This window comes from Apodemus sylvaticus, chromosome 3 (genome assembly GCF_947179515.1).
Source record: "Apodemus sylvaticus chromosome 3, mApoSyl1.1, whole genome shotgun sequence".
In the NCBI taxonomy this organism is placed as follows: domain Eukaryota; kingdom Metazoa; phylum Chordata; class Mammalia; order Rodentia; family Muridae; genus Apodemus; species Apodemus sylvaticus.
This window is the reverse complement of record NC_067474.1, coordinates 101,869,523-101,892,293: the sequence shown is the minus strand read 5'-3', so window position 1 is coordinate 101,892,293 and position 22,771 is coordinate 101,869,523. Positions and strand designations below refer to the sequence as shown.

Genomic DNA, 22,771 nt, shown 5'->3' with positions numbered 1-22,771 from the left:
CAGAGGGGAGAACATGTATAACATTTGAAATGTAAATAAAGAAAATATCCTATAAAAGAAACAAAACAAAACACTAAAACAACAACAAAAAAGAGGTATCAACAGTTCACTACTCAGAAATGAACATTGAAAGAGTTATCAGTCCTAAATAGGACATCTCTATTACACAAGGCTCAGGATTTAGGAGATATAGGGAAAAGATTGTAAGAGCCAGAGGGAGGGGACAACTACAGCCAGAGTGTGTTCATGATACAAGAGGACACTTACACACAGGGATTGACCATGGCTCTGATTGCAGAACAGAAGACCCAACTACTTTAAACCAGACAATATACCTTCTTTAAGCTGAGAGGAAGTCAGAAGGTTCTACCCCCAAATGAGTACCTATTGGCAACTGAGATCTCTTGTTAGGCTCAGGCACTGGGTCATTAACAGGCTGCCCATGCTCCTGTAAATGGCCCTGCACTCATGTACATAGAGGCATACATAAGTGGACATTGAACATGCTCATGGATAACAATTTGTTTTCTCTGTTCTTAACTCGTTTATTTCATGTATTTCCTGTGGACTTAATGGTCTTTCATTTTGGTGAAAAGCAGTGTGTGGTCAATCATGTATGCTATACTGTATGTACATATAAACATTACATTTCTCATAGCTCTGTTTGGTTTATGGGTTTATATATTTGCTCTGAGTGTAAGTTCTCTTTCTGTACCAGCCATATTGTGCATTCTGTAGATGCAGGAGACAGGATGCAGACTGCTATTTTCCTATCATTACCTCCGTGGAGCATTGGCACGGCCTTATCCACTGGAAATGGCTAGAGTTGCAAAGCCAGCACAGCTGTTTGACACAGTTCCAGGGAGCCGAGCCTAGTGCTGCAATTGCTGCCATTGCATCTCTCAGTTTCAGGTTTAGGGCTCTGTGTGCTGCATTGCTGGGGACTTTCTGCACTGTGATTCATTTTATGTCTTCTCCTGAGAAAATTATGTCAGAGTCATTTAAGGAAAATCCTAAAATAAACTTTACCTGGCCCTATTTGGAAGCTTACCTTTTGCCCTGGGCATCATTAAGCACAGAAAGCTTATAGTTGAATGAGGCCATTACTCCATGAATCTTCTTGGATTATCTGCCCGCTGAGCAAACTCAAAAAATATAATTGGTATAGGATGAATGGAAACAATTGACAAACTCTGACTGGCCAAGAGAATGGGGTCCATATTCTAGGATTCCTGTTACACTAATCTTAGAGCTCTCTGAAAATTTAGTTTAAAGATAGTTAATCATACACGATGCATCCTCAGGGGAATAGGACACAATAATCAAGGTATTAAATAAAATAAATGTTACCTACTTTATAGTATAGATGATGAAACATATTGTAAAAGAAATTAGGTATTTGTCTTTGCTATTCGTAAAAAAACTAGTTCAGGTACTTTATGTTTGTTTGGAGTGCTTCAGACTGCACACCCTGCCAACTTAAAAGCAGATTGCTATATAATGAATGAGCTTGCTTTGGAGGAGACAATCTCCAGAATCTTTTATTAATCTTTTATTTATTTATTTGTTTATCTCTATCTGTATATCTATCTATCTATCTATCTATCTATCTATCTATCTATCTATCTATCTATCTATCTATCTATCTATCTAAGCTCCGGATTTTATTCCACTCCTGGTTTACCCTCTGATTGTTCCACATCCCAAACCTCCTCCCTGCCCCACAGTCAGCATGAGGATGTCCCTACCTGCCATCCCATTCCACCAGGCCTCTAAACTCCCTGGCGCCTCCAGTCTCTTGAGGGCTATCTGCATCTCCACTGACTAAACTCACACCCAGCAGTCCTCTCCTGTATGTGTGTTGGGGACCTCATATCAGCTGGTGTATGCTGCCTGGTTGGTGTTCCAGTGTCTGAGAGATCTTGGGGGTCCAGGTTAATTGAGACTGCTGGTCCTTCTACAGGGCCACCCCCCTCCCCCCCCCCTCCCCGCGCCTCCCAGCTTCTTTCAGCTTTCTCCTAATTTGACAACAGGGGTCAGCATCTCATGGGTTGGTTGGGTACAAATATCTGCATCTGACTCTTTCAGTTGCTTGTTGGGTTTTTCAGAGTGAAGTCATGCAAGGTCCCTTTTTGTGAGCGCTCTATAGCCTCAGTAATAGTGTCAGGGCTTGGGGCCTCCCCTTGAGCTGGATCCCACTTTGATCCTGTCACTGGACCTTCTTATCCTCAGTCTCTTCTCCATTTCCATCCCTGAAGTTCTTTCAGACAAGCACAATTATGGGTCAGAATTTTGACTGTGGGATAGCAACCCCCACCCTCACTTGATGCCCTGTCTTTCTGCTGGATTCTGGTTCTACATGTTCCCCCTCCACATGTAGGGCATGTCTTCTAAGGTTCCTTGCTTTGAGTCCTGAGAGTCTCTCACGTTCCCCAAGTCTCTGGTACATTCTGGAGGGTCCCCCAACCTCCTATTTCCCAAGGTTGCATGTTTCCATTCTTTCTGCTGGTACTCAGAGCTTCAGTCCTTTTCTCCCACCAGATCTCCCAATACCAGATCATGTTCCCCTCTCCACCACCCCATCCCCTTTTCCTTCCAGGTCCCTCCCTCCCCCCACTTATGGTTGCTTTCTTCTCCATCCTGAGTAGGCCTGAGACATCCTCACTTGGGCCCTTCAGTTTGTTGACCATATTCTGTACTTCTCTTTCCTTCCTTCCTTCCTTCCTTCCTTCCTTCCTTCCTTCCTTTCTCTCTCTTTCTTTCTTTCTTTCTTTCTTTCTTTCTTTCTTTCTTTCTTTCTTTCTTTCTTTCTTTCTTTCTTTCTTTCTTTCTTTCCTTCCTTCTTCTTTTTTTGGATAATATAGGCCTGATAATAAAAGTAAAATCTGTTTGGGTTGTATTTTCTAATTGGGACTAAAAATTTAACCCTGTACATATAACAAAAACATCAAACCCATAATCTGTACTTCTTAGAAAATCATAGTTCTCTCTGTGTTCTGTGAAACCTGTGGAAATAAAAAAGCAATCTGGTTTCTAGTCTGTCAGAACTTCAGAAGTGATCTGGTTGCTAGTCAGTCAGTGCTAAGAAGTTCCCTGGACCACCAGGGCCTGACTTGCTCCCTTTACTTATGGATTCCTTATCTCCTCTGAGTGCTGTCCTGTCAGCAATACTCAGGAGGAGGTCCTCTACAGAGCACGCACCCTGCTATAATATTAAAGCCCAGGGGATCAATCAACAGAATGAGGATCAAACAACTAAATGAGGATCAATACAAATGAATGAGGAACTGTATTTCATCAACCCCAGGAGAGCCAGCGCTCAGGCGATGACCCTGAGCCTCTACTGCTGGTTGCTTCTCACTGTCCCTAGCACAATGTGTGACACAAAGTGAAGGACACTATTAGTCACTTTCTCAGTGTGAATTATCTAAGTCTGCAAGGCAAGGTAGATATTTGCAGGGCATCCTGAGGCATTGCAAAAGAATTAAAAGTTTATTAAGAATTAACGAATGAACAAATAAAAGAAGATTGATTTAGCAATAATTTATAGAAAAGTATAACTATACCAAATTATGATGCAATATATGCTACAAAATGTACTTTAATAATTAAATAAATACATAAAGAAGCAAATGAATGAAAAACTATATAGATGAATAAATGAAGGAATAAACAAACCAAACAAACACATAAATAAATAAATAAATAAATAAATAAATAAATAAATAAATAAATAAATGGATGGATGGATGGATGGAAGGGAAGGGTAACAAATGGCTTTACATACAGATACAAAAATTCACATTCCTTCTGAAACATCTAGGCAACTTGTTTCAGTTCATACAAAATGACTGATGTTTTTGAGAAGCCAGAATTTGAGCAGTGAGTTTCAGTGTCCTAGTCTATGACAGTCCCCTCCATTTTGGCTCAGAACTCACTCCTTCTCCTCACTCAGTCTTGCCAGCAAGTTAACTGAGGAAGACAGGGCTCTCCAGACTTCTGCTCTGACCACCTCCCAGGCACAGGGGCTGTGTTTCTTCTCTCTCAGGTACACAGTGATCCTGTGGAAGTATTTCCTCACGGCCAGCAGGGAGTCTTCCTGGGTCAGGGCAGGTTCTTCCACCTGCTGCATCAGACAGACTTGCAGGTCATTGAGCTGCTGGTGGAGGTCATTGCAGAATGAGTCTAGGAGGGCTGCATCCCAAGCAGCAGATGAGTCCTTTGATGTGAAGAGGGTCAGGACCTGCTGGGTCAGCTCACTCAGGACAGGGATGGCTTGAGCCTTCTGCATCTGCTGAGCATCCACCTTCTTCAGGGGGAATCCAAAGTCCTTCCTGTCCTTCAGGCAGGAGACAGGGGAGAGTCTCCTCATTTGTGCCAGGAGGGTCAAGGCTCTCTTATTCCTGAGGTTTTGTGTCTGAGGCAGGTTACATCCTAGAGAGCAGGTTGACCAGTAGCTCATCACCACCAGGGCCATCAGGAAAGCACAGAGCCTAGCCATTGTGGGTCTTGAAGATGATGCTGATCCTCTGGGCTGTTTGGTCCTGAACCTTCCCCTCTAGGTTCTCTGAAGACCATCCTGTGTGGATGTGTCTTAAATAGGCCAAAGCACTAATTTTCATTTTCCTAATGCCCTCTCCTTACTTCCCACTGGTCTTTTCACTTTCTTTACCACATATTCTGCTTGGGTCTGGGCATTTTTCTAAACCATTTTTGTTTTCACTATTGCTTCCTGTTTCACTACTCCCCATCAAAAACTGTTTTACTCTTTTTTTTTTCCTTGTGATTAATTTCTAATCTGTTACACCATAGATCAACTATCATTGTTTGAAACTTACAAGTGTATTGTAAGACAGATTTTTCAGTAAAATATTCCATAAAAGTTATTGAATTTCATTCTACAAGTATTGTTTTAATTTATATTTCTTATAAAGATATTAATTTCATAATAGAGGGTACGTTGTAAAAATACCCTGAAGAAAAGATATACTTAAAAATTCTCAATATTTAAAGTTGTAAAACTGAATTCTTCAAGTTGCCTTCTTTAAATGTATTATAAATTTATATAAAACTTAATTTAATAATCACTGCATATCAGCTATCTATCCAATTTTAATGTGATCATGAAGATACAGGGTGCACAAAGGCTTGCGGTTAAACTAGCTGAGCTGAGTGTGGTTCCTGGAACCCAGGGATGCAGTAGAGAACCAGTGCATGTGCAGGAGCCCTCATCAAAATTTCTCACCCTAGCTGAGAGGGTGAGGCCTTGCTAAAGTGAGAGAACCTGTCACAGAGGTAGAGAGTGACAGAGGTAAAAACCTGACATTGATTGGCATCTGGTCCCTCTGCATGCACATGCAAATGCAAGCACAGAAGCATGCATGTACAATATGGATGTTACAAGCTAACACAACATAACAAATGTATATTGTATGACACGGTACACTGAATATGACAGAATAGAAAGTGGAGAATAGGCTTCAGATCACAAGTGTGAGGACTTTCTGCACAGTGTGCTGAAACAGAAACACCAAGACCAGCAGTCACTAACAGGAAGGTCTCAAAGCTGAAAAGCTTCAGTGTGACAGAGGTTGCCATTGCACAGGCAAATTGTATATAGATGTAACTTTCATCTTACAAACAAAATTATCTGATATTAAAGCATGGTCATTGGTGAGATGCTACCTTGTCTGTCTGTGTTCATAAACACATACAGAGTTGCTCAGTGCTTTAACTCTGGTTCCATACTGCAGGCTCACTTTCCATGTGTGTCAAAGACTGCACTGTTTAGGCAACAATGCATTAACCAGGCTCCATAACTGACCGTGATATTCACATAGTTCTCTAGAGCTATCGTAAGTACTGTCAACACCATACCTAATTTTTGTGCTCATGTTCATCCTTAAACACAGGATACCTTAGTATGGTTCAGCATCCATAAAAATGTGTTTCAAATGATAATAGAAGCAGTTCTAGTCTCTTAGCAACTTGTATTCTGCAGTAACCAGGCTCCATGAACTTCTAGGATATTGAAAGAGTTCTTCACAGCTGTAGAGCTGGATATGCCAGCTTCACAGAGCATCGGGGCATAACAGCATGTAGGCACTGTGCGAACATCTGGGGCTTCACAAGTGTTCTCCCTAGGAAACAACACTCCTCTCTCTCTCTCTCTCTCTCTCTCTCTCTCTCTCTCTCTCTCTCTCTCTCTCTCTCTCTCTCTCTCCATCTCTCTGAATTTAGATGTGCTGTCCTGTGCAAATGAATCTGTATGTGGAAGACAGAGGTGGGTATCAGGTACCCTACTCTATCACTCTCTGCCCGACGCCTTCCTCATTGCCCCACACTGGCCTCCAGGCTCACTGATTTCACTAGATGTTGGTCAGATCACTGGGTGGACTGCCTCTCTTAGCTAAGATGTTACTGTACCCTGCTCTACAACAGTGTGTACTGGTCACTGCAACTCAGGAATAGCAGACAAGGAGAACTGGATATGGCCATTTTCAGTCTCAATCCTGAAGCTGGACAGACTTGGCTATCTCCAGCTTACATGGTGTTACTATATACAGATTTAGCCTCATGGAGAGCCAGGTGATGCTCCTTGACTCTTAGGATCCTTCTCAAATGGACCTGATGTTTCTGTGTGGACTGGGTATGCATTGACTAAAGTCTGGTCAAGTGTGTAGGAATAATAGCTCAGTATTTGGTCTCCTCACCCCACTTCTATTCCTATCTCGAATTTCCAAATTCCGTTGAATAAAAGCAGGTTATTGTATGTAAAATCTGAAACACATTATGACAATACATAGTTTCTGAGAAAAGTTATATTAGGGTTATTTCGTAGTATTTTTATATATAATCATAAAATGATGGAAATTAGGTTTAAAATAACAACAAAGGGAAGATTAAAGGAGTTCATATCTGATAAATGTTAAGCATTTACACAAAGAGCTAAGTTTATCCAACAATTACAATTCCTCTACCCAGATTCTTTGTGAGTAACAAGATTTGCAGGTCACTTGGTATCACTTGATTATCCCTCAAATACACAGAGTACAAGTATCTGTTCCTACAGTATCTAAAGTCCTTTATTTATTCTTGTGCTTCTTGTGAAGACTCAGACAAGAACCTTCGTGTGATCATGTTCCTCCTTCAGAGAGACAGTGACAACTTTCTCCTGACCATGGATTTAAGAGGCAGAACCTGACATCAGGGAGAAATTTGCATTTGACAGCTTACTCTTAAGAAGGAGCTGATGAAGCTCTAGGGTTTCCTTAGCAGCTCTACATACAGATGCACATTGTCTTCCTCCCTTCACACATCATGCAGAACCCAAAGAGGCTGATGGGTTAAGAGGTCCTGGGCCTTTAAACTATGCCCCTGCAAAACCCAGATCTCACTCCAATTGGAATAAGCACTAGGTTATTGTGAAGCAATTCAGAGTGACCATGCCCTGGAACATGGATTCATGATACACCAAGTGGCATGCTCCATTATAGAAGAGGTTACCTCAACTGCTTATGTCATGAGCCAAAAGGCACTCCCAAATCACTACATTAACTGAACCGTTGTTGCTGGTATTAGCAGGCCAATCAACAGGTTGACAATCTCTTCTGTGTGTTCAGATTCTATTTTACAGCTTTTGTAGCTCGGGGGTTGGTTATGTCAGTTTCACAATGCATTCCTCATGGTTTATGTGAGTTTAGTTGTCAAGTTGCTACTTAGGGAACTGCACACAGACCCCTTCTTCTTCAGAGAACTTCCACCTGTGTGGACCTAAGAGGGCTTTTCTCTCCATACGATGAGAATTGAGGGGAATAGAGTCTTCTGAATTGAAGTAGGTACTTTCAAGGAAGGACGTGTTTTAGTATCAAGAAAACTGTGCCAGGAAACAGAATTCTGAAGGGGAATGATGTTACCAGAGCCTGTGTTTGTTTTTGGTTTTGTTTTAGTTTTAGGGTTTTTTGGGGTTTTTTTGTTTGTTTGTTTGTTTTGTTTTTGTTTGTTTGTTTGTTTGTTTTTGCAGGCATTTCCAGTAGCTGCCTGTCTCCTTCTCTAAATATTATTTTATTCCTTCCTTCCTCCTTTATTTCCTCCCTCCCTCCCTCTGTCCCTCCCTCTCTCTCTCCCTCCCTCCCTCTCTCAGCCCCTCCCTCTTCCTCTCCTTCTCCCCCCCTCTCTCTTGACACAGTCAGCATTATCTCATTAGAGGAACAGTCTCTAACTTCCAAATGGGAGGATGTTCTCAAGCATGAGAGATTATTTAAAAACTTTGAACTACTTCCTTTATGGTGATTATCATTTTCAGAAAAAAAATTAGGCAGAAGTCAAGAAGTAATCGAGTGAGCACAGCTTGTAAATGCAGAGTGAATGAGCAGCACACGGGGATGCCCTGCCTTAGGGAGGGGCAAACAAGGGCTGAGAGATTGAAAGGTGGGATCTGAGACAGCAGGGAGGTACTGGGAGTCTATCAGAGAGAAATCTTTGTGTGCACACATATGCACAAAATTATATATAGTATTCATTGTTATTATACATCATATATAGAGTCCATCATGTATAACACAAAATTTTATCTGCAATTCTACTTAGTTTTGAATCTAGGACACGGATTGCTACATAATGTATTTGTCACCCATCAATTCTTATTAAATATTGAATTTAGTAATTAATATTTAGTGTCCAGTTTGTCTAATTGCTAAGATTTTCATGCAGTCCTGGCAGACAGGAAGGGCTTTCAGTGCCCCAACTGTATATAGTATTTCATTTACTCTTTGATCTTTCCTGAGGTGTTGGTTTCATTGTCTAAGTCTCCAGTTAGGTTTTCCTTCCTTCTTTTCTTTTCTTTTCTTTTCTTTTCTTTTCTTTTCTTTTCTTTTCTTTTCTTTTCTTTTCTTTTCTTTTCTTTCTTTCTCAAGACAGGGTTTCTCTGTGTAGCCCTGGCTGTCCTAGAACTCACTTTGTAGACCAGGCTGGCCTCGAACTCAGAAATCTGCCTGCCTCTGCCTCCCAAGTGCTGGGATTAAAGGTGTGCGCCATCATTGCCTGACTTATTTATCTTTTCTATTCTTCTAGAAAAAAACAAAAACAAAAACAAACAAACAAACAAAAAAACCCCAATGTTGGTTTGTGGCACTGAACCAAAAGTATGGTGTCACTGGAAAGGAAAGTTAAAGAAAGGAATAGATGTGTCATCCAAACAACAAAGTGGTAGAAACAATGTTGGCAATTAAAAGTGGACCAGATGTATAGCCATTAAATAAAATAATGTTATGGAAGTCACTATTTTCAAGTGATGCTCAGTTTCAATGAAATCTAAATCAAAATTTCAATCATGTTGCTCCCCGATGTATCATTTAAAAAATACATTTGGGTCTATGAAGATACCAAAGAGGAAATCAGTGCTGTGTTCACAGTGTCACAATACCTGATTTGAAATTACAGGTACACGTCTAAGAGGCTAACTGTGCTAGCCAGCCCTTACCACAGAACTCTCTTGCAGCCCATGCCAAAAACCACAGAGATCCACAACTGCTCACTGAGCAGAAAATAAAAGGCTGATTTCCTGGCCTCGGAGATCATTCTAGAAGAGAAAGCAGAAGAATTGTAAGAGCGACAGGCAGTGGATGACTGCAGCAAAGCCATGTTCTCAGCCCCATCAGGGTGGTTACTCATGCGGACTGAGAGTGGCTATGACTGTGTGAACAAGACCAAGCCAGACAAAGCACTGGCTTGGAAAATGGAGGCAATACACCTGTAGCTGAGGAACTATGGGAACTGATGGCTTCTGGGAGACAGAGGTCAGGTATCCTCGGGAATGGGATTTCTGAGAGAGGCTACCCATGCTCCAGGAGAGGGCGCTGTACCATGCACAACTAAAAGTTAGAAGAAGTTGGAGCAAAATAGCAAGATAAACTAAACATCTTAAATTATATTAATAAGAAAATACATACATACATATTAACATTTACATGCAAAACAATTACTTTTAAATGTAGCCAAAATTTGTCCAGTTTTGCTGAAATATCTAGGCAAGTTAATTGTATTCATACCAGATAAATGTTGAGTTTTTAAAGGGAAGCTTATAAAGTGAGATACAATGTCCTAGTCCAGGGGAGTCCTCTGCACTTTGGCTCAGGACTCACTCCTTCCTCATTATATAAAGAACAAGTAGGACAACTTTTATAATTTGGCTTGTTGCCAATAAATGGAAAAATGTCTCTTTAAATCTTTCTTGTCAATGTGATGATTTTTATGAAATTGCAAGGCTTTAAACAGAGTCTGTATTACCAATTAATCAATCTCTTCATTTTTGCCCAAGAAATTTGTTTGAGATAAAATACAGTTGATATATTGGATAATTTCTGTTTTGAAATTTGTGCACTAATGATACTAATTCTGAATTTATATATATATATATAAACACAATCCTCTCTGCATATTGTGAGTTAGTAATTATATTTATAGGTTCATAAAACTATAATAAATGTGAGAATTGTATACAGTTCATACTTTTGAAACAAAGCATATGGGTTTTGAATTGCTTTCCTTGTATTTCCTGACTTATAACTTGTCATGCCTGATTTATTTGCATCAGTGTAAAATTAAGAAACTTCAGAAATGGAAAGACTCAGTGTAGCAGTATAAGGCAAAACCAGAACAGGGAAGTGGGAAGGGGTGGGTGGGAGAACAGGGGGAGGGAAGGGGGCTTATGTGACTTTCGGGGAGCGGGTGACCAGAAAAGGGGAAATCATTTGAAATGTAAATAAAAATATATAGAATAAAATTTTAAAAATGTTCAAAAAAAGAAACTTCAGAAATTAGTGTCACTTTTATTATAAGAGAGAGAATCAAAGGCCTTGCCCTTCTTCCCTGTTCTTCTGCTTTGCTAAAAAGTATTAGGTTACAATTGTTAATCTCTCTGCAAGGGCTATTCCCTTATTAGCCACTTCATTCACCTGAGGCTGATTACCAAGGTCTAGCTAACAAAGTATTACAAACTTTCAATCAAAAGCCCACTTGTGGATGCCCTAATTAAGCTCTCCATTCAAAATTAAACACTTCATTCATACAAGGATTTTCTTTTTAACATTGTAAACTGCCATTTTCCTAGGATGGTCCACGTCTGTCTCCTCTATTCAGAGGCAGTCTTTTGTTCCACCACCCACAGGACAGTAACCTCCCTTCTTCTTCCTAGACCTCCCCTCCTTCTCCTTAGTCCTCTATCTTATGCCTTTGACTCTTATTCCTTGCCTGTTGCTCTCGAGGGCAAATACATCTCCTTTGTGCCTGGAACTTAGTCTTGTAATGTCTTGTGACAATACAAGGCCACAGAAATAAGACATTCTGGATTACTGCTGCTCACCATACTGGTTGTAAATACTGAAGAATATGATACACTGGAGACAAAGGAAGACTTAGGATTTTACCATCAGTGGATGAGAAGAACAAAATGGGTTTCTGTGCTTGTCTGAACACTATGCAGTGTCACATCCACAATACTGTGCAGCCTGATTATGTATATAATTTCTTTACTGCAAAATATCATTTTAAAAATCAAAACATTTAAGTAGAAGAATGAAAAATAAAATCAGATTTATTTGGTAATAATTTATAGAAAAGTTAACAATACGAAAATGTGATTCAATATGTTACATAAATTAGTTTCATAATAAGTGAGTAAATAAATAAATAAATACATAGACAAATGAAAATAAATGAATACATAAGTAAAACTGAATGGAAGGAGAACAATGCCTTTGCAGAGAGACACGACATTGCTAATTACTGTTGAAATGTCTTGGCAACATTTTTTCAATTCATGTAAAAATGAGTAACATTTTTGAGATAGCTGCATTTGACAGTGAGGTATGGTGTGCTAGTCCAGGAGAGTCCTCTCCTCTCTGTCTCAGGACTCACTCCTCCTCACTCCGTCTTGCCAGCAAGTTGGCTGAGGAAGACAGGGCTCTCCAGACTTCTGCTCTGACCACCTCCCAGGCACAGGGGCTGTGTTTCTTTTCTCTCAGGTACACAGTGATTCTGTGGAAGTATTTCCTCACAGCCAGCAGGGAGTCTTCCTGAGTCAGGGGAGGTTCCTGTACCTCCACTTGCTGCATCAGACAGGCTTTGAGGTCACTGAGCTGCTGACGGAGGTCTTCGCAGAATGAGTCTAGAAGGGTTGCATTCCAAGCAGCAGAGGAGTCCTCTGATGTGAAGAGGTTCAAGATCTGTTGAGTCAGATTTCGCAGGACAGGGATGGCTTGAGCCTTCTGGATCTGCTTGGCATCCACCTTCTCCAAGGGGAATCCAAAGTCCTTCCTGTCTTTCAGGCAGGAAAAAGGAGAAAGTCTCCTCATTTGTGCCAGAAGTGTCAAGTGCCTCTTGGTCCTGAGGTTATGAGTCTGAAGTGGGTCACATCCCAGAGAGCAGGTTGACCAGTAGCTCATCAGCACCAGAGCCATCAGGAAAGCACAGGGCCTAGCCATTGTGGGTCTTACAGACGCTGTTGATCTAGAGGGCTAAGTGGTCCTGCACCTGGCACTCTAGTTCTCTGAAGACCATCCTGTGTGGATGCGTCTTAAATAGGTGAACATTATCTTTAACTCATTCTCTGCTTATGTCTGGGCATTTTTTCTTATTCATTTTGGGTTTCTTCATTGCTTCCTCTTTCTCTGCTACCCTCTGAAAGTCATTTCATAGGTTTTCATTTTCTAATTAGAATTTTCATTAACTGTTACACCATAGGTAAAAGTCTTTGTTTGAAATTTACACATTGATTAGGAATACTATTTTTTGTAAAGCTATCCTATTAAAGTTTTTATAATTCAATTTACAGTTAATTTTTACTCCATGTATATCATTTACAAATATATTTGAATCATGATGTAAAGTCTGTGACAAATTTTTCTAAATCAAAATATATTGAAGTAATGGTATACTTTAAAATTTTTCTGACATGTAAATTCCTAAAATTAAGTTCTTCAAATGCCTTCACTAAGTATAATATAAATTCATATAAAAAGTAAGACATATTCTGTAAAAATGACTATTGTTGAAGTTTGATGAGTGGAATCTGATTTCTGCAGGCATGGCTGCAGTAGTGAACCAAGCCTGCAAGGTGGAGTCCATGACAATATTCACTCTGTGGCAAGCTTGTTCATTCTCTCTCTGTCTCTCTCTCTCTCTCTCTCTCTCTCTCTCTCTGTATCTCTCTCTGTCCCTCCTTCCAATCCCCTCTCTATCATACATACACCCACACAGACACACACACAGATTCAGACATACATACACCAGCACACAGATACACCAGCACACAGATACACACACACTCACTATCATACATTCACGCACTCACTCATTTGTGACAAAGGCACCTCATATTTCATGTGTGCTGTGAACTTCTCCCTCTATTTTCCTTTGACTTACTGAATTCTTCAATTCTAAGATGACTTCTTTGTCTTTATAACATCGCTTCACTGATTTTCTCTGACATGGATTTTTTTTCTGATTTTGTTATATTTTTACATGATGTTATAGCTACTTGTGTCTCTGTCTATTCCATTCAAATCTTTTTTCAAACAGTCAGAGCTTTGTTTTTCATCTCAGAAATCTACCAGGCTCTTGTACATTCTTGACTCCAACGCACCTGACCAAAAAATAAATAAATAAATAAATAAATAAATAAATAAATAAATAAATAAATCACAGTTGCTTTATAATCCCATAGACCAGTATTCACACCACAGTGTCTGCTTGGAGACTCTCATTTTCCTCCTTTTCTCTTGGTGTCATTTCTCAGGGTTTAAAAATCAAGCACGACTGGTCATATTTTTTAATTTTATCCCAATAAACTGAAGAATCAGAAGCTCATTGCTTCACTTACTTCATTTCCTTAAGCAAACAGCACAATCTCCCTTTTATTCATGTTCAATACCAATGTCATTATTTGTCACCTCTCTTTTTTAATGACATTATAGCTAGTAATTTTTTTTCAAACACAAATATTTAAAATTTTTACAGATTTACTTAGTACTTAAAATGTAATGGGGAGATAGCCAATTCAGGAACATGCTTGCAGTAAATACACAAATAGCTGATTGGTTTCCCAGAATTCCTATAAAACCCAGTACATGAGTACATGCCTGAAATCTGCACAACGAGAAGGAGACAAAGGCATGTACTTGGACCACTGTATTAGTCAGTGTTCTCTAGAGTAACAGAATTTATCAAAAGACAGATACACATACTCCTTCTCTCACTTTTTCTCTCTCTATAGATGTAATATATATGTACATAAAAGTACATATAAATATATTAGCTATAAGATATATATGTAAATATATGTGAGGCATTAGACAGACTTAAAAACTATGGTCCAACTAATCAAAAAAAACCAGCTGCATATGTATGGAAGTTCTAAAAATACAGTAATTATTCACTTTACAATGGTATATTTCTCAGCTGGTATTCAGTGTATGCTGGAATGAAAAAGAAATAGGCTCTAATGTCAGTGAAGGAATGAACTTGATAGTAACTGGAGAACAACAGGCAAACAGCAAGCAGTTCCTTCCTTCATATTCTTACATAGGATTCCAGCAGAAGTCCTGACCCAGAGGAAAGGTGAGACTTCACACCTCAAAGATATAGATTAAAGTTGTATCTTCCCATCATAAAGATACTGATTAGAAGTGGATTTCCCACTCCAAATTATGCAAAACTAGCTCACAGGTGTGCACCTACCTGTTGGGATTTCTGTCAATTCCACATATTGTCAAGTTGACATCCAAAAACAGCCATCACAAACTCACAGACCTGTCTGTCTGTCTGTCTGTCTGTCTGCCATGGTGATGAGCCCTCACTTAAGTGAGAGATCCTGTCACACAGAAAATGGGGTACAGAGTGATTGAGGTGAAAACCTGACATTGGAAGTATCATACCCAGTTTTCTGAGGAACCACCAGAATAATTTTCAGAGTGGTTGTCCCAGCTTGCAATCCCACCAGCAGTGGAGGAATGTTTCTCTTTCTCCACATCCTTGACAACACCTGTTTTCTCCTGAGTTTTTGATCTTAGCCATTCTGACTGGTATGAGGTGAAATCTCAAGGTTGTTTTGATTTACATTTCCCTGATGACTAAGGATGTTGAACATTTTTCTTTAGGTGCTTCTCCGCCATTCAATATTCCTCAGGTAAAAATTATTTGTTTAGATTCGTACCTCATTTTTAATGGGGTTATTTGGCTCTCTGGTGTCTACCTTTTTGAATTCTTTGTATATCTTGGATATAAGTCCTCTGTCAATGTAGGGTTGGTAAAGATCTTTTCCCAATTTGTTGGTTGCCATTTTGCCCTTTAGACAATGTCCTTTGCCTTACAGAAACTGACTCCTGAGCATATACCCAGAGGATTCCCCAGCATGTAATAAGGGGAACATGCTCAACTATGTTCATAGCAGCCCTATTTTAATAGCCAGAAGCTGGAAAGAACACAGATGTCCCTCAACAGAGGAATGGATACAGAAAATGTGATATATTTACACCATGGAATACTACACAGCTATTAAAAACAATGAATTCATGAAATTCTTAGAAAATTGGGTGGAACTGGAGAATGTCATCCTGAGTGATGTTACCCAATCACAAAAGAACACATATGGTATGCACTCACTGATAAGCGAATATTAACCCAGAAACTCGGAATACCCAGGACATAATTCACATTTCAAATGATGCCCAAGAAGGAAGGAGAGGCCCCTGGTCCTGGAAAGGCTCAGTGCAACAGAGTAGGAGAATACAAGGACAGGGAAGCAGGGAGGGGGTGGATTGGGGAACAGGGGGAGGGAAGAGCGCTTATGGGACTTTCAGTGGGGGATCCAGGAAAGGAGAAATCACTTAAATGCAAATAAAGAATATATCAAATAAAACAAAAGAAAATCTGACATTGATTGTCATCTGGCCCTGCTGTATGCATATGTAAATTGGAACTCAGAAGCATGTGTATACAATAGGGATTTTATAATCAGAAACAGCATAACAATTATATATGGCAGTTAATTAAAATTAACTTTATTATTCAAAGTGAGTATAGGGTCTACAGTAATACTGAAAAATAAAAGTAATGGTGCAGGCATTACCATCCCCAATTTCACAATTTATTGAAGAAAATAATGATAAAAACAGCTTGAGTTTTGAATAAAAACAGATGTTTGATCTATGAAATAGAAATTAATACCAGTCATAAGACCTTACATATAATAACATCTCATATCTAACAAAGGCTCCATTCAGGTTCTCTTCATCAAAAAATAAAATTATCTGTTCTCTTTCTGTCTGTTTCTGTTTCTGTCTCTGCCTCTCTGTCTCTGTCTCTGTCTGTCTGTCTCTGTCTCTGTCTCTCTTTCTCTCTCTCTCTCTCTGTCTCTCTGTCTCTCTCTCTGTCTCTCTCTCTCTCTCTCTCTCTCTCTCTCTCTCTCTCTCTCTCTCTCTCTCTCTGTGTGTGTGTGTGTGTGTGTGTGTGTATTTAGCTGTGCTGGCCTGTGCATGTACATGTGCACATGAAGACAGAGATGGGTGTCAAGAATGCTCTATCACTCTCTTCCTGATGCTTTCCTCACAGTGCCTCACACTGGCCTTGAAGCTCACTGATTTAGTTAGGGTGTTGGCCAGATCATTGAGGTGACCTGCCTCTCTTCCTTAAGATGTCGCTGTGTCCTGCTTTACATATTTGGGTACTGGTCCCTGCCTTTCAGGAATAGCAGACATGGAGAACTGGATGTGGCCATTTTCACACTCTCAATCCCAAAGCTTGACAGACTTGACCATCTGCAGCTTACGTGGTGTTACTGTGCATAGATATATCCTCCTGGACAGCTGGGTGATGCTCCCTGACTCTTAGGATCCTTCTCATGTGGACCAGATGTTTCTGTGTGGACGGCATGTGCATTGACTAAAGTCTGGACTTGTGTGCAGGATGATAGCTCAGCTTTTGTCTCCTCACCCCTTGCTCCTCTCTCAGTCCTTCCTGCTTGGAGTTCCTAAATTCTGTTGATCAAAGCAAATTACTAAATCTAAGATGTGAAACACAGTATGACAATACCTATTTTCCCAACAAGATGATATATGGAGCTGTATCATAGCATTTTGATTATATATCCATAAAAGTGATGAAATTAGGTTAAAATAACTGATATAGAAAGAACACAGGGAGTCATATCTGAAAGATGTTAACTGGTCATACAGAGAGCCAAATTTACCCAATAATCACAATCTACCCGCAGTCTACTTCAATTGCAAGATCTTTAGGTCACCTTAGTATCACTTGATTATCCTCAAATGTGCAGATCACAAGTGTCTGTCCCTGAGCACATTTCTCATCCAAAGAGACAGTGACAACTTTTTCCTGACCATGGAGTCAACAGCAGGACCCAATATCAGAGAGAAATTTGTAATTGACAGCTTATTCTTAAGAAGCAAACGAAGCTCTATGATTTGCTTAGCAGCTCTGCATACAGATGCACATTGTCTTCCTCCCCTCAAGTGTCCTGCAGAACCCAAAGGGGCTGACAGGTCAAGAGGCCCTGGGCTGTTGAGCTGTGCCCCCTGTAAAGAGCAGATCTTGCTCCAATAGGGATAAGAACTGGGCTACTATGTATCAATTAAGAATACCCATGCCCTGGAACACAGACTCACATAATGTCAAGTTGCCACTTGACATGTGCTATTGTAGAACAGGTTACCAGAAGTCTCAAAATTACACATCAAAAAACAGCCATAAATCATTGCATTTACCAAAAATACTGTTGCTGGTATCAGCAGAGCATTAGGTGGAGAACCTCTTCTGTGGGCTCAGATGTTCTTTTTCAGCATTGCAAACTCAGAGGTGGATTTATCAGTTTCGCAATGCATACCAAATGTTTAGCCCAATCATCAAAACAATGTGAGCTTTGTTGTGAATATCTACTAAGTCTGCACACAGACTCCTCCTTCTCCAGAGAAATTATAGGCATTATAGGAGGCCAGAGGGAAAGGATGCAAATGACCATGTTGTACACATTTAACTGTCCGTCGTTCAGGAGACACGACCTGTGAGGACACGAGAGGATTTTCTTCCATATGATGAGAACTGATGGGAATGGAGTCTTCCAATGATGTCTGTTTTTTTCTGGGGAAAACTGTTTGCATGTGAAGGAAATCTGCCAGGAAACAGAATTCTGTAGAGAACTTGCAAGAGCTGGCCTCTGGTTGTTCATTGCCATCCATGGCCAGCAGGTGGCTCTCCTCTAAACTTCTCTCAACATTGAAGATTTGGTTTCCTTTTGTGTTCTCTCTCTCTCTCTCTCTCTCTCTCTCTCTCTCTCTCTCTCTCTCTCTCTCTCTCTTATTACTTTTCTTTTTTCACACAGTCAGCTTTAGGTCATTAGAATAACATTCGCTAAATTCCAAAAATAGGAGGAAATTCTTACATATGAGAGTTTCTTCCAAACTTTGAACTCCTTCACTTCTTGGTTCAACTCTTAGTTATTTATTTCCAGAAAAAGCTCCAGTCAGGAGTCAAGATGTGATAGACAGCAGTTGTACAGTAAACAGAGCTGGGTCATGAGGAGAGACTGAGGGGCACACTGGGGCGTCCTGCATCAGGGAGGGGGAAACAAGGACAGTGACAGTGAAAGATGGGTGTGGGACAGCAGAGAGATACTGGGAGTCTATCAGAAAGAAATCTGTGTGTGCACACATATGTACATAATTATATATAGTATGTACTGGTATTATACATCATATATACAATACATCATGTATAATATATGCATTTATCTGTAATTCTACTTTCATTTTCAGTCTGGAATACTGATTCCTATAGAAAGTATTTACCACCCATCAACTCTTACTGAATATTTAATTCAATGATTAATATTTAGTGTGCAGTGTGTCTAATGCAGAAGTGTTCAGTGAACTGTGACAGACAGCAAGGGTTTTCAGGGCCTCAGCTGTGTGTACTTTCCCATTTACGCTTTCATCTTTCCTGAGGTGTTGGTTTGATGGTCAAAGTCTCCAATTCTGTTTTATTTCTTTTTTCTACTTTTCTAGAAAGAAAAGCCTGGTGTTGGTTTGTAGCACTGAACCAAAAATATAGTGTCATTCGAAATGAAAGTGAAAGAAAGGAACTGATGTGTCATCCAAATGACAAAGTGGTAACAAAAATGTTAACTATTAAGCTAAAATGGACAAGATCCATGGTCATTAAGTGAAATAATGTTATGAACATAACTATATTTTCTAGTGATCTTCAGGTACAATACAATCCAAGTAAAACTTCCGATAATGTTTCTCTTGGAAGTAAGACTTTTTAGAAGACCTGTGGAACCATGAGGATATCAAAGCATGAACGCAGTGTTGTATTCATAGTGCTGACTGGCTGGCACTTTATGGCTTGTTCAGCTTACTTTCTTATAGAAGCCAGGACTACTAGCCTAGGGTTGGTGCCACTCACAATAGGCCAGGCCCTTTCAAACTGATCAGTAATTGAGAAGTGCCTTAGAGCTGGACCTATGGGGACATTTCGCCAACTGAGGCTCCTTCTTCTCTGATGGCTCTAGTTTGTGTCAAGTTAACAGAAAATCCCAGACAGTATAGCATCCAGCATCTTCCAGTACATATTGGGCCCTCTTCCTGTGCTGTAGGAAGAGGTAGAGAGACTCCTCACGCCACTGCTGTATGCCTCCTCAGCATGCTTGCACAGCTGGAAGCCCTTCCCCAGATGAAAGCTTAGTGGTTCAGGATTCTCTAGTGGTCTTTTTTCCAGAAGCTTCTGTTTTGCCATTTGACAATACTCACCCTAAGACAGGAGAACACGTGATTGAGTTTTGTTTGTACCTCCCTATTTTGCGTCAGTAGGCCTAGAACACCTAATTCTATTGCTTTCACATTGGATTCCAATCCTGACCAACTATACCCATCCCCAATCCAATTTTTTTCTTGTGATTTTTTTTTGTTTTTGTTTTTTTGTTTTTGAGACAGTTTGTATAACAGACCCCCCATGTCCTAGACACCATTTGTAGACCAGGCCTGGCCTCATCAAATCCATATTTTGACATTTGTTTTTATTTTTATTTTTCTGTATTTTACTCAAACCAATTGTTAATAGTTTTTATCTGAAGAGACAAAAGGAGTGAATATTCTGTGTGTCAATTTAGGCTACTGTCATCCCTGGATATTGGCTGAGGATGGACTGTGTTTCTTTGGGGATTGTAAGTTATCACATATGGACCAGATGGCAGGACATTCAAACCAGCACCAGACTGAAGCATTTCTCACTGTACATGACTGGTGGCTACAGTGACTGGTCCAGGACTCTTAAGGATCTTAAGAACCAGTGGAGTCAAAGGTTCCCTAATCAAACAGTGAGTTCCAATCCCAGGAGTTGACATATAAGATTTGCCAAAACTCACTCATCCACATGGAATCTAGACAATCCATGGAACTGAAGGCATCAAATGTGCTATCACTAGGTGACAGATATTATGGATGTGGTAAATCTAGGAGCAGGTTGATCACACACTCCATGAGCATTGGCCGAGAATTACTGACATATGGGTAGAGCATCCAGAGCATTTGCTGAGGAAAGTCAACAACTGCTCTTGCCTTAGAAGAGCAAAAATCAGATTGTGGAACACTAGGGGTGAGAATTTGCCACACAAGGTCACAGACCATAGTGTGATACCTGAAACCTCCTGTAGAGAGAGAAACTGACCCTCTTCTAATATACATCCATGAGTGCAAGTGCATACCCACCACACACACACACACATACACATACACATACACACACAGAGAGAGAGAAAGAGAGAGAGAGAGAGAGAGAGAGAGAGAGAGAGAGAGAGAGAAAGGTGCTCACACTCAGAACCACACACAGAGTCTCACAAGTCACACTCAGACACCCAATGATAGTAAATCAAAAGTACATAGTAAAAACATGGCTATGAGGGTTCAGTCTCCTGAGGGCCTTAAGATGGGAAGACACTGGGACAAGCTTTCCCAAGTTGGTGCTTACATTCCTCAAGAGTAGAGAACTGAAAGGAGTGAAGAGGTAGGGGGCATCTCCAAGAAGAGACAGAGACCTGGCATAAAAGAGGCACTCAAGAATCAATGGGGGTCACCACTACATTGTGGATATGGAACCTGAAGAGACTACCTTCTGTAGTCAGTAAGGAACCCCAGTGGAGGGATAGAGACACCAACCCATCCACATCTTTTGACCCAAAATCCAACCAACAACCAGCCCATCTTGAGATGAATCCCATGGACAAGCACCAATTTCTAACACTGTTAGTGATACTCTGTTTTTCTTGCAGATAGCAGCCAGTTTTCCTCTGAGAAGCTCCACTCAGCAGCTGACTCAGATACAGCCAAACAGAGGATGGAGCTTGGGGACTCTTATGGAAAAATAGTGGGAAGGAATACAGGCCCTGAAGGTGATAGGACCTGCACAGGAAGACCAACAAACTCAACTAACCTGGACCTTTGAGATTCTCAGAGTCTGAACCACCAACCAAAAAACATACACAAATTGGACCTAGACCTCTCCACTCATGTGAAACAGATGTGCAGCTTGGTTTTCATGTGGTTCCCAACAACTGGAATGGGGGCTATCCCAAAAGCTGTTGCCTGTATTGGGATATGTTCTTCTAGCTTGGCTGCCTGGTCTGGCCTCAGTGCAAGAGGAAGCACCCAGCCTCATAGAGACATAAAATGCCAGGATGGGGGATAATGGGGGGCACCCACTAAGATTAGAAGGGTATGGGGGATGAGAGGAGGATTGTGGAAAGGGGTAATCAGGAAGGGACAGTGAGTGGAATGTAAGGTGAATAAGTAAAAATAAATAAGTTTAAAAAAAGAAAAACAAATAAGTAGAAGACTGAGCCTTGTGACCAAAGGTATTTTAAGTCTTCCTTCTTCATGGAGAAAGCCATACCTTTCCTAACAGAGGGCAAGTATGTATACTGAGATGTAACCACAGCCCTCAACCAAAACCACTCAGAATCCCCCAGCCTGTTCCTCTGCTCTGCAGACCACACATGTGCATCCTCAGCCCACCTGATTTGGGCCTTTGCACAATGTGAGGAGGTATGTCTAGGGATCTGCTGACCTCTGGAGGAACCTAACTTGGGGGCCTACGACTTCTATGTATTTATTATCATTATTAATTATTTTGATAATTATTAAATTATTATTTAATACTTTTTAATAAAAAAAATAATAATAACGTTTTTGAGATATGGTTTCTCTGTTAGGACCTGTCTGGGCAACAACAACCAAAAATATCATAGGAGCTGCCAAGGCGAGGTTTGGAATCTTGGAGGTGTCCATAGGGGTGTCAGGGTGTTGCCTGACTGCCTGTGGGTCTGAAAGCCCTACCAAGCTGATCTACATCTTCAGTCAGTGACCATGTGAGACATGACACAATCCACACTCAGACAGTCTGCCAGGATGGCAAGTAGCCCAAGATGGCTCACAGAAATGTCTCCTTGTTTCCTCAGATGAGCATATGAAACATCTGATTCTTAGGTGTTTTACCTGGGAGGCTAATGCCGGAGCGTTGCAAGCCCACGGCCAGCCTCGTGGACAAGGTTGATAATATGGTACTATGGACTGTTTTTGTTTTTGAAAAACAAACAAACCAAAGCAAAAGCAAGTAGGCATGTTGACTCATCCTTCTCATCCCAGCACCCAGGAGGCAGAGGCAGCTGGATTGCTCTGTTAGTGGCCATCCTGGTCTACATAGG

General features: G+C 40.5%; 2 protein-coding genes across 2 annotated transcripts; both read right to left on the bottom strand.

Moving 5' to 3' along the window:
* Positions 1-3,792: 3,792 nt before the first annotated feature.
* LOC127679967 (interferon alpha-12-like) lies at positions 3,793-4,626 on the bottom strand. The gene has a single exon (XM_052175532.1). The coding sequence runs from the start codon at positions 4,499-4,501 to the stop codon at positions 3,935-3,937; it is 567 nt and encodes a 188-aa protein (XP_052031492.1). The 5' UTR covers positions 4,502-4,626; the 3' UTR covers positions 3,793-3,934.
* Positions 4,627-11,912: 7,286 nt separating this feature from the next.
* LOC127679966 (interferon alpha-12-like) lies at positions 11,913-12,482 on the bottom strand. The gene has a single exon (XM_052175531.1). The coding sequence runs from the start codon at positions 12,480-12,482 to the stop codon at positions 11,913-11,915; it is 570 nt and encodes a 189-aa protein (XP_052031491.1).
* Between the last annotated feature and the right edge of the window lie 10,289 nt (positions 12,483-22,771).